A 12,970-nucleotide genomic window follows, 5' to 3' on the forward strand; every position below is an offset into this window, starting at 1 on the left:
AAGCAAATGCTAATTTCGCTACCGCCGCACAGCCATTTTGTAGCTTCCTGGTTTACGCGACATCGCCCGCCGATGACGTCACGTCTTGCCTATTGGCCAGATTTCACACGCGGTTCAGAGCGTGGCCAACGTGGAGGTGTTTCCAAAGTGCTGCTACGCAGCTCGATGTTCCCGATTGTGGAACAATTCATTGAGTCCTCAGTAGTTGATCAATTTCTGTAAAAAAAAAAAAATTAAAAAGAAAAGTAGCGTGTATATGAAACAATGAAAGATTTTCTGAATCACTGTCTATAATGTTGCAGTGTGCTCCAGGATGAAAGTTCAGAATCACCAACACCCAGCTGTATCTCCATGAAAAGTGAACAATCTATGGGTCTCTTAGTAGAGTTTAAAGATGGAGATTATTCCTCTCAACAAAGGTAACATCTCCTCAGTGTTAATGTCATTGCTAAAGTTAAGCAGAAAACTAGAATGTATTATTTGTATTTATATTGTTTATTCTGTTGTGTGGGACTACATCAGTGTTGTTCCTTATGGAAAGAGATGTATCCTGATTCTCAGAATTTTTTGATGATATATATACTGTAGATCAGGGGTCTTCAACTATAATTGCTTGAGGTCCATTAAATAAACCCTCCTCGCCAGCTGAGGTCCGGGCAATTATATACCTAAAAACATGAATTGATGCTTTTTGCCAGACTAAAGAGTGTAGACAACATTTTTATTGGACACATTCTAAATAAATAAAAAGGATATATGAAAGAAATCAAAGAAAAAAGCTAAAGTGCTTTTGTTTCTGCTGAACTGAGATTACAGACCATAAGTAATGAACACAGACTTCACTGGTTTAGAAAATCACATTTAAACTCCACACTAGCATTTGCACATGATTGCATTCTGTTTTAACATTTTATACAGTGTCCCAACATTTTGTGAAATTGGGATTGAATAATGTCATGTATTTGCTTAAACTTCGTATATTATTTTTTAACAATAACGAAAATCAGCAGTTTACACAACTCAAGTCTGAAACAAGGCTGAAACATTTAGAAAGATATGGAGTCTGCAGACTGACAAACTGTTAATTATAAATTATTGAATAAATACTATTTTGATTGAAAAGATGTTACTGCATCACAGCTCAAGGCTCCCCATGTTCTTTTCTTGTTTATGTGGGCTTCCTCTGGTTTCCTTCCAACTTCAAAGATTTTTATATTTTTGCACTCTTTAAAGAATAATTATGTACTATAGTTGATGAATATCTAAACATTTTCAAATTGTATGTTAAGGTTTGGTGAAACTTTGCGATTCTTCCCTTCTGAGAGATTCTGCCTCTCTTAGACAGTCCAAATCATGTTATTGACCAGTTGGCAATTAATCAAATTAGTTGGAGAAAGTGGTTTCTTTTAGTAACACTTTTTTTTTCCATTCAAATTATTTCCTTAAAATTGTTTATTTTTTCAGTTTAAACATTTTCTATGTTTTCCATTTTCTATTTCGAATAAAATATGGGGTTAATGGGATTTGCACATGATTGCATTTTATTTTTATAAACATTCTACACAGTGTCTCCATTTTTTTTTAAATAATACAACATGTACCTGCTTAACCTTAATATATTATTTAACAATAACGAAAAAGATTACACAACCCAATTCTGAAACATGGCTGAAACAGTTAGAAAGGTGTAGAGTCTGCAGACTAACAGAAATCTATTAATTATGAATTTTTGAATCTTGAATTCTTAAATCTTGTTGGCATCTTGCCATTATTTAGATTTCAACCAGCAAGCTATCAATAAAAAAAAATGATAAATGTATAAATCTTTATGCCTAAATCCAATAAACAAAAAAATTTACAAATATTTGAAACCAGAGAACCCAGTTGAAACCTACATAGACAAGAAAATAATATGTGAAACACCACACAACCAGTCACTGGGTAGCCTAGAGCTGTGAGGCAGTAAATTGAATTTCATCGATATAGTCATGGTCTGGTTTCCAACTTCAAATATTAAAAAAAAAAATTTGTTTATTGGATTTAGGCATAAAGATTTATACATTTATCTATTTTTTTTAAATTGGTAGCTCGCTGGTTGAAATCTAAATAGTGCCAAGATGCCATTGCTAGGTCCCTGAGCAAGGCCCCTAACTCTCAACTGTTCAGTGTATGAGTGAGTCAATTATAAGTCTATCTGGATAAAGGTGTCTTTGCATGTATTTTGCATGTTATATTCAGAAATGTTGAAAATTATTGTCTTTGCACCTGTGATCATATTTCTTTCAGTGCTGTCCTCTAACATCTGTAGGGCACTGTTCCCATCACTGTAGCTTTAAAAGACAATAATTAAAAAAGAATTAAAGAAAAGATTAAAACCACCAAGATGACTGACATCAGTATTATAATTCTCTCTGCTGTAACTGCAGAGTGAGTAATTTTTAGAAAACAAACATCAAAGACAAAGAAACTATTCAGAAAAAGTGTGATCTTAAAGTCTAAAAATAAACCCAATGGCTCATGACATCTTTCTGTTTCACATTTTCACAGGCACGAGAAGGAATCTTCTGCTGTAAATGAATTTAAAAAAAAATTCAAATTAAATCTGATGAAGAAGTTTCAGTGTTTAAATGAAGTGATAATAAACCAGGGAAACCAAACAAACCTTAATGAGATCTACACAGATCTCTACATCACAGAGGGAGACAGTGGAGGAGTCAATAAACAACATGAGGTGAGACAGATTGAGGCAACAGACAGGAGAACAACAACAGAGGACACACCAATCAAATGCAATGACATCTTTAAGCCCTTATCTAAACAAGATGAACCCATCAGAACTGTTCTGACGAAGGGAATCGCTGGAATCGGAAAAACAGTCTCTGTGCAGAAGTTCATTCTGGAGTGGGCTAAAGGGAAAGAAAATCAGGACATTCACCTCATATTTCCACTTCCTTTCAGAGAGCTGAATTTGATGAAAGACCAAAAACTGAGTCTGATGGAGCTCCTTTGTGTATTTTGTAAGGAAACAAAAGAAACTGAAGTGTACAGCTTTGAAAAGGTTCTGTTTATTTTTGACGGATTGGACGAGTGTCGTTTTCCTCTAGATTTCCAGAACACAATGAGAGTGTGTGATGTAACTGAATCAGCATCAGTGCCTGAGCTGCTGATAAACCTGATTAAAGGGAATCTGCTTCCCTCTGCTCTCATCTGGATCACCTCCCGACCAGCAGCAGCTGATCAAATCCCCTCTGAATGTGTTCATCGAGTCACAGAGATACGAGGATTCAATGACCCACAGAAGGAGGAGTATTTCAGGAAGAGAATCAGTGATCAGATCCTGGCCAATAACATCATCACACACCTGAAGGCATTAAGAAGCCTCTACATCATGTGCCACATCCCAGTCTTCTGCTGGATTTCAGCCACTGTTCTAGAGAGAATGTTGGGTGAAGCAGAGAGTGGAGAAATCCCCAAGACTCTGACTCAAATGTACACACACTTCCTTATCATTCAGACAAACATCATAAGAGAGAAGTATTCAAAGAAGCTGGAGAGTGATGAAGAAATGCTTCTTAAACTGGGACAACTGGCTTTTCAGCAGGTGATGGAAGGAAACCTAATCTTCTATGAGGAAGACCTGAGAGTGTGTGGCATTAATGTGGCAGAAGCAGCAGTGTATTCAGGTGTGTGTACACAGATCTTCAGAGAGGAGTTTGGGATTTTCCAGAGTAAACTGTACTGCTTTGTTCATCTGAGTGTTCAGGAGCATCTCGCAGCTCTGTATGTGCACCTGACCTTCATGGTGAAAAAGTTACATGTTTTTATAGAGATTCGGTTTCCTGAAGAGAATAAAGAAATTACAATCTCAGATTTACACAAGAGTGCTGTAGATCAGGCTTTAAAAAGTCAGACTGGACATCTGGATCTTTTCCTACGCTTTCTTCTGGGTTTCTCAACTAAGCCCAATCAGAATCTCTTAAATGTCTTATTAACACAAACAGGAAGTAGCTCACAGAGCACTTCAGAACAGGAAACGATACAATATATCAAGAAAAAGATCAGTCACGATCTCTCTACAGAAAAATTCATCAATCTGTTCCATTGCCTGAATGAACTGGGTGATCATTCTCTAGTGGAGGAAATCCAACACTACCTGAAATCTGGAAAACAAAGTGAACTCTCTTCTGCACAGTGGGCCGCCCTGGTGTTTGTTTTACTGACTTCAGCACAGGAGATGGAAGAAATCGACCTGAGTAAATATACCAGCACAGATAATATAACAGAAGCTGTTCTCCTGAAGGTGATGCCTGTGATTGCAGAATCCAAAAAAGCAATGTAAGTAAAACTGGACCTAAAACAACTCGATAAATACAATGAATCATTGCTATAAAGTGCAATTGGGTGTATTTAGATTAGATGTTTGATTGTAAAATATTAGATTTCGTTGTAATGTCCCTTAAATCAGACTGCCTAACTTTTGTACAGTTGGAATTTCTGTATGACAAGTGTGTCAGCTTTGATGACTTGCTTGATAATTTCAGTAGTGATCCTTATTTATGTATTATTTTTATCTCCTTCAGTATCAGGTGCAATAAAATTAAAGGGATAAGTGGGTCTGCTCTGGTCTCAGCACTCAGCTCTCAAACGTCCAATCTAAAAGAACTCTATCTAATTGTGAAAAAACTGGATTTGTCTGAGAATAAACTAGGACACTCTGAAGTGAAGATTCTCTCTGCTATTCTGGAGAATCCTCAATGTGAAGTGGAGACACTGTGGTAAGATCATCGCTTTAAGATTCACAATAACTTACTGAAAGCAGCAGTACACAGAAGTGTTTCATAACATAAATATAAGTAACAGTATAGCATGATGAACAAATAGATTAATTCATCACGTAATTAATGGTTAATAATAATTTCTCATTCATTTAGAAATATTATTTAATAGCCTTTACTTAAAATTAGACGTGTGCATTTAAAATAGAAAATCAAGTAATCAGCTACTCAAGTTTTGAAACAATTTGCTTAGAAGTGTTTTAAATGGACATAACAGACAAATTTTCACAATAAAGTAATCAAAATAAAAATCGGTTGATTTGATCAGATGAACAATGTGCCTTTGTTTTCCTCTGCAGTTTGCGTAATTGTGGGATCTCGTATGAAGGCTGTGCTGCTCTGATTTCCGCTCTGAGCTCAAACCCCTCACACTTGAGAGACCTCAGGTTGTCCTATAATAATGTAGGGGACTCAGGAGTGAAGAGTCTCGCTGCTGTACTGGAAAATGCTCAATGTAAACTGGAGAGACTGTGGTAAGATCATCTCACTGACAGTCACATGACCAGTTTCACTCGGCAATGCAGATGACTTTTTAAGATTGGAAGAAATAAATGCATTGATTGATTAACAGGTATAATTCAGAACACATGCAATAAAGTGTGTATTTCAGATATGAAAATGGACGTTAACACATTTGCTAGGGCTCATTGTTCTTGTTTTCTTCAAATATCCTGAATTACAAACAGGTGATATGAAGTTAGAGTGATTAAAACAAAATAAAATTAGCAGATTTGAGCAGGCAAAAATTTTGCTCTTCAATGTCTGCTCACAATAACAGTTTTCTTTATTAGTTCTTTATTAGTTGGGATTAGTTTTGCATTAAAATGTGTATATTTTAGTGGCGTAATGGTAACCTAAAATTCACCTCTGTTTACCCTGGTCAGTCACGGTTCGGTTCAGTTTCGGTACAGTTAGGGGGAAGAAATGCAAATCAATTAAATTGCTTGTCTTTTTTTTATTACCATCTATTATTATTAATAACATTTGTGAACAACAAATGCTTGGGTTAAATAAAAAATAAAATCTATAAAAATAAAATAGATTAAAACTAATTAATACAATACACATTTTTTATATTATTTCTATATTATATTGTTAAAATTGAGAAATTAATTAAATAGGCAGAAATTAAAAAATCTGAAAGTGGCTGTCCACTGATGCTCCCCATCCAATGTTTTTATCCACAGATCTCTCAGAAAAATCAATGTTTTGTCTTGTTTCCAGTATTTTGTGTAAATTTGTATCTGTTGTGCGTAAAAACATATGAGATCAACAGTTCTTTGAAATACTCAAAGCAGCCATTGTGGTATGATTCTAATAACTAGGGCTTTTGACCTGAATCAGATTTTACATTGCACTGCTATAATACTTGCTGTTCTTAGGTCACCTTATATGAGACATTTATTTGTTTTAATGCAGTATTGTTAATCAAAATTGTTTAATTTAATATAACAAGTGAGTTAAATATAACACAGTATAATCATTTAAATTTACATGAAAAAGTAAATAATTAACAGGTTATAATCAGTCATCATGTGATTCAGAATAATAAAACGTTTACATAATCATCGGCTTTGCCATCTTTTAATGTAAAATAAATTATCTGTTGAAGAGTGTATCATATTGTCTTACTGCAGGTTGGAGGATTGTCAATTTACAGATGAAGGCTGTGCTGCTTTGACTTCAGCTCTAAAATCAAACCCCTCACACCTAAAAGAACTGGATCTGTCTAAAAATAAAATAGGAGACTTGGAAGTAAGGAATCTGTCTGCTGTACTGGAGAACCCTCACTGTACACTGAAGAAACTGAGGTCAAATCATTTTAAATAAAATTGTACAAAAAATAATTTCACAAATATTTTATTTGATAAAGTAAGTCTTAAACCGAGGTAAAATATGACTATTTTTCCTTACAGTTTGTGGGAATGTGATTTATCAGATAAAGGTTGCCATGCTCTGACTTCAGCTTTGAACTCAAACCCCTCACACCTGAGAGAGTTGGATCTGTCCTGGAATAAAATAGGAGACCTTGCAGTGATGTGTCTTTCTGCTATACTGAAAAATCCACAGTATAAACTAAAGACACTGAAGTAAGAGAATCTCTCTGACAGTCACCTGCGCCCTAGTAAAAGGTTGAAAATATGAAATGGGGTCATCAGAAGGCATGTCCATTGTAAATTAGGGACCACCTTTATTTTGGCCATTTCACATAATTTAATGTGATGTCACTTCTATATTGAACCAGTATCAGAATAGACTATATTGTATTTATATATGTACCTTTTAAAAGTAACTTTAAAATCCAGCTGAAAATATGTTGTGTGTCATGTGTTTTTCTACAGATTGAGTAAGTGTGGTGTTTCAGATGAAGGCTGTGCTGCTCTGACTAAAGCTTTGAGAGCAAACCCCTCACACCTGAAAGAACTGAATCTGTCTGACAATAAAATAGGAGACTCAGGAGTAAGGAGTCTCTCTGCTGTACTGGAGAATCCTCTTCGTAACCTGGAGATACTGAGGTAAAATCATCTCTGTGATGGCCACATGACCTGCTGCATTGTAAAAACACGTTCTCCATTAGTGAGAGTGGAATAAAAGCTTGTTTTATTATCAAGTTTATTTCTAAAGAGCCTTTCAAAATGGACATTGTCTTAAAGCAGCTTTACAGAACTTAAGAATGAAATGGAATTATGTGTGTTTATCCCTGATGAGCAAGCCTGGGGCGAATGTGGCAAGGAAAAACTCCCTTAGATGGTATGAGGAAGAAAGCTTGAGAGGAACCAGACTCAAAAGAGAATATTAAGAGTGTGATTCTAAATCTTAAAACCAATACAAAACACCAGAGAGTGAGAAGAACCATGAGCACTGAAGTGTGTGATTATGAGTAATGTCCTTTCTATACCCCTAAACAGTCAGTTGGTGATCTGAGAAGGAAGATTGTTTCATTTCACTGCACAGTGATGAGTCAGATGTACTGTATATAATGTATGTAAGAAGCATTAGCACAAAACACACCTTGATGATACTCTGAAACATTCACACTATGTTTGATGGCACTGAAATTCTAAGATTAGGTTTTGTCCGTTCTGATGTTTGATGCGAATAGTAATTGAAGCTCTTGACCTGTATCTGCATGATGTTTTAAAAGATAAGATAAGATAAGATAAGATAAGATAAGATAAGATAAGATAAGATAAGATAAGATATACCTTTATTCGTTCCACAGTTTGGAAATTTCTCTGTTAGCAGCAAAGAAAAAAAAATGCAAATATATTAAAGAATAGACACATACTATAGTATACAGTATACACAACACGATGTATAAATACAAATAAGGAAAAAAAAATTATAAAATATGGAAATGCATTATGCTGTTTTCAGTTTATTGGTTGATTAGGTATGTTAGGTACAGTGCATCCGGAAAGATTTCACAGCACTTCAATTTTCCACATTTTGTTATGTTATAGCCTTATTCCAAAATGGTTTAAATGCATTGTTTTTCTACAAATTCTACAAACAATACCCCATAATGACAAAGTGAAAGTTTGAAATCTTTGCAAATTTATTAACAATTAAAAAAAAAAAAATTATATGTAAAAAAAAAAAAATGATGCTACAGGCTTGACACACCTATTTTTCTGCAGTTTCTCCCATTCTTCATTGCAGAACCCCACAAGCTCCATAAGTTTGATTGGGGGTGTCGGTGCACAGCCATTTTCAGATTTCTCAAGAGATGTTCAAACAGGTTCAAGTCTGGGGTCTGGCTGAGCCACTCAAGGACATTCACAGAGTTGTCCTGTAGCCACTCCTTTGTTATCCTTGTTGTGGGCTTAGGGTCATTGTCCTGTTGGAAGATTAACTGGCGTGTTCATCAAGGATGTCACTGTTTATTGCTGTATTCATCTTTCTCTCGATCCTGATTAGTCTCCCCGTTCCTGTCATTGAAATACATCCCCACAGAATGATGCTGACAGAAGCATATTTCACTGTTGGGATTAAATTAGCCAGGTGATGAACGGTACCTGGTTTCCTCCAGACATGACGTTTGGCATTCAGGCCAAGAGTTCAATCTTTGATTTATCAGACCAGAGAATTTTGTTTCTTATGGTGTGAGAGTCCTTTGTAAGCTTTTTGGCAAACTCCAGGTGGGCTGTCATGTGCCTTTTATTAAAGAGTGGCTTCTGTCTTGCCCCTCTACCATACAGGCCTGATTGGTGGAGTGCTGCAGAGATGTTTGTTCTTCTGTAAGGTTCTCCTCTTTCCACAGAGAAACACTGGAGCTCTTTCAGAGTGACCATTGGAGTTCTTGGTCACCTTCCTGACTAAGGCCCTTCTCCCCCAATCTCTCTGTTTGGCCAGGCAGCTCCGCTCTAGAAAAAGCTCCAAAAGAGTGGTTCCAAACCTTTACCATTTCCGGATGATGGAGGCCACTGTGCTAATTGGGACCTACAATGCTGTCCCCTTCCCCTAATCTGTACCTCGATACAATCCTGTCTTGAAGGTGTACAGAGAATTCCTTAGACTTCATGCATTGGTTTGTGCTCTATCATGCAGCATAACTGTGGGACCTCAAATAAACAGGTGTGTGCCTTTTCAAATCATGTCCAATCAACTGAATGTACCACAGGGAGACTCCAATCAAGTTGGAGAACCATTTTAAGGATGATCAGTGGAAACAGGATGAACCTGAGATCAATTTTGTGTTTCATGGAAAATGTTGTGAATACTTATGTACATTACATACGATTTTCTGTTCTTTTTATTTATTTATTTATTTATTTATTTATTTATTTTGTTAATTTGCAAGACGTTAAACAAACTTCTTTCACCTTTTCATTATGGGGTATTTGTTTTAGAATTTTAAGGAAAATAATTAATTGAATGCATTTTGAAATAAGTCTGTAACATAACAAAATGTGGAAAAGGGGAAGCCCTGTGAATACTTTCCAGATGCAGTGTAACTAACTGTGCAGAAGAACTTTATAATTCCTGTATAGCCTGAATGAAATGTTAAGTATTACACATTCACACACTCACACACGCACACACACACACACACACACACACACACACACACACACACACACACACACACACACACACACACACACACACACACGCACACTCTTAAAGCCATTGTGTTCCTCTACAGGTTAAGTGATTGTGGAGTCTCAGATGAAGGCTGTGCTGCTCTGACTTCAGCTCTGAGTTTAAACCCCTCATACCTGAAAGAACTGAATCTGCGCTGTAATAATAAAATTGGAGACTCGGGAAAGAAGCTACTGTCTGCTCTTAAAGAAAAACATTACAAAGAACAGACACTGATGTGAGTAAAGACCCTTTATTTTTACAAATTTATTTACAAATTTAAGAATGTAGCCTTTAGCCATGTTATCATTATTTCTCATTAGTTCCAATAAATATCGTATTAGAAAGTAAAGCTGCTTAAATACATTGCTAGATAATATTATAATCAGAATTTTTTTTTAGCTTTTATCTTTAATACTTCTTTGTGTTCAGGAAGGTTGTTGATATAAAATCCATGTGAAGGCAAAATTCAGGAAGTCAGGCAGAGTCTCCCAAATTAGTGCTTGAAAGTCATTGTAGTCCCTAAAGTCCTTTACAGGGACTGTGATTACATATACTACATTGTGTTTCATACAAAACCTGCACCTAAAAGCCCAATGACCCGACATCACACCCAGTTACCCAATTAAAGGTGTAGTTCCACTACTAATGCAAACATATTTAGAACATGAATAAAATCTGTAGTTGATATCAGGCAATGGAACAGGTGATTAGCTAATGACATAAACAAGGTAAACAAAATGTGAAACTATGAACAAATGGTCTTCAAAAAAACAGTGAAAGACTCTAGGATAAGGTTTGTTATTTTCTCAAAGTGAGCAAAACAGCATTAATACTTCACATTGAACATTGCTCACAAAGTTCCACAGTCAAGTTTGTGGTTATTAATGAAGATATTTTTTGTTTTGTTTTATATTTAGTTTGTGGTGACCATCTCTGTGTGATGGAGACTCCGGTGTTCCTGCATTTCCATGTTGGCAAATAGAAAATATGTTTTTAAACACACAATACATTTCAATAATGTCTATCTATCTATCTATCTATCTATCTATCTATCTATCTATCTATCTATCTATCTATCTATCTATCTATCTATCTATCTATCTATCTATCTATCTATCTATCTATCTATCTATCTATCTATCTATTTCTCACATCCATTGTGCCTTTTTTTCTTTGTTCAGATTTGTTATACTTTGCACCTTTATTTGCACATTAATGCACATTTATTTGCAAGATTACTTATACCCTTCCCACAAATACTGAGCCATTGTATTTTTCTTTTGTTTTCCATATCTATCTATCTATCTATCTATCTATCTATCTATCTATCTATCTATCTATCTATCTATCTATCTATCTATCTATCTATCTATCTATCTATCTATCTATCTATCTATCTATCTATCTATCTATCTATCTATCTATCTATCCATCCATCCATCCATCTATCTATCTATATATATATATACACAATTTGGTAATTGTTTGAATGTCTTGCTTATGCTGAAATCAGCACAGTGCATTTCAATTACCCATCAGCACCTGCACTTGTATCCACTGTCTCCTCAATTCTGACTGAACTAATTTTATATAAATAAATAAATCTTTTGTTAAAGTTTCTCCTGTAGTGTTTGGAAGGTTTTTTTGTATTTGTTTTTGTTTAAGCTCTTTTTTTATTTAAAATATTTCAAGTTTGTTTTATTTCATTTGTTTATTCATTTTTTGACATGCTTAAAATTGCAGTTCTTCTCGGTTGCGTTGGAGCGTTAGAGCTTAAATTAAAAAATTAAATTCTCAAAACTACTTGTTCAACCTTCACATCATGTAGTCACTTGTGCATTTTATTAAAGCATTACTTGTTGCTTTGATCAAAATGTGAATGCTTTGATCCACCTATTAAATTAATTGTGTACAATTGTCTGCTGTTTCCTACAATATAAGTTTGTCATGTAGATCAAAATATATTTTATGGGTTTTACCTAAATAGTCATAAAACCACAAAACATCTTAGTATCACTTAATTGCAGTCATTAAATGCAACATGGTTAAACCAGTTGGAATCATTTGTCAAGCTTAAATTTCTATTACAGTTTTTCTCAGTCGCATTGGAGGATTTCTCAGGTCATAAATGAAATTCTCAAAACTACTTGTTCAACCTCCACATCATTTAGTCATTTGTGCTCATCATAAAAACTTTTCTAGTTGCTTTGATCAAATTGCGAATGCTTTGGTACATCATTTAATCGAATGTGTACAAGTGTCTGCTTTTTCCTACATTATCAGTTGTTTATGTCATGTTGATCAAAATGTATTATACTGGTTTCACCTAAATGGTCTTAACCCCCAAAACATTTAGGCATCAGTTCATTGCATTAAGGCATTAAATGCAAAATGGTTAAACCAGTTGTCAAAATTTGTCAAGCTCTTCTTCTTCACAGTTCTATTAAACTTTTTTGGTAAATGTGTCTTGAATGATATGTTTTGATGAATTGTGCAGATGAACCTTGAATGTCACTAATGAAGGGGCGTGTTCACGTTCAAATCAACCAATATTCAACTAGTTCTCTAAAATAGGTCAAGGCTAAATTTCGTGAACCTTTACTGTAATTGGCGAGTGTATATTAAAAGAGCAAAACACAGATTTACAATTGTTGAAAATGGATGAACAACTAGGAAACGAACATGGTCAAGAGCCAAGAATAAGGATGCATGCTGGAAGGGTCAGGAGGCAAAATAGTGGAAGAGGAAGAAGAGGTCAAAGTCATAGACACATTTCAGAAATTAGAGCCACTATTGTGGACCATGTTGTCAATCATGGCCTTACAATGGCTGAGGCGGGTCGGCGGGTACAGATGAATATTGGCAGATCAACTGTGTCTTCAATAATTAAAATATTTCGTAGAGAGAACAGGTATGTAATCCACCAGTGTGGACTGTGTTGTTAATAGTGTGTATATACATTCTCTAACACAAGTTAGAACACAAGTATACAAGGATAAATGTATTGCATTATTGCATTTTTTCCACACAGGACTGCAGGATTACCG

The 12,970-nt window shown here is 35.1% G+C and overlaps 1 protein-coding gene across 1 annotated transcript; it reads left to right on the forward strand.

The window, feature by feature from the left end:
• Positions 1 to 2,577: 2,577 nt before the first annotated feature.
• On the forward strand, positions 2,578 to 10,985 carry LOC310719216 (NLR family CARD domain-containing protein 3-like). Its single transcript, XM_083528692.1, has 8 exons — positions 2,578 to 4,335; positions 4,581 to 4,775; positions 5,135 to 5,308; positions 6,473 to 6,646; positions 6,752 to 6,925; positions 7,178 to 7,351; positions 9,985 to 10,158; positions 10,841 to 10,985. Exons 1-8 carry the CDS (start codon positions 2,606 to 2,608, stop codon positions 10,848 to 10,850), a joined length of 2,805 nt encoding a protein of 934 aa, XP_083384818.1. The 5' UTR covers positions 2,578 to 2,605; the 3' UTR covers positions 10,851 to 10,985.
• Positions 10,986 to 12,970: the final 1,985 nt, after the last annotated feature.

The sequence above is a fragment of the Silurus aristotelis genome (assembly GCF_946808225.1).
Source record: "Silurus aristotelis genome assembly, chromosome: 24".
In the NCBI taxonomy this organism is placed as follows: domain Eukaryota; kingdom Metazoa; phylum Chordata; class Actinopteri; order Siluriformes; family Siluridae; genus Silurus; species Silurus aristotelis.

Bases quoted from the DNA above. Each gene is read 5' to 3' on its own strand.
- LOC310719216 (XM_083528692.1), top strand. From the start codon at position 2,606: ATGAAGAAGTTTCAGTGTTTAAATGAAGTGATAATAAACCAGGGAAAC. The intron at 5,309-6,472 runs GTAAGATCATCT...GTCTTACTGCAG, and splicing joins TGTAAACTGGAGAGACTGTG to GTTGGAGGATTGTCAATTTA. The intron at 7,352-9,984 runs GTAAAATCATCT...GTTCCTCTACAG, and splicing joins CGTAACCTGGAGATACTGAG to GTTAAGTGATTGTGGAGTCT.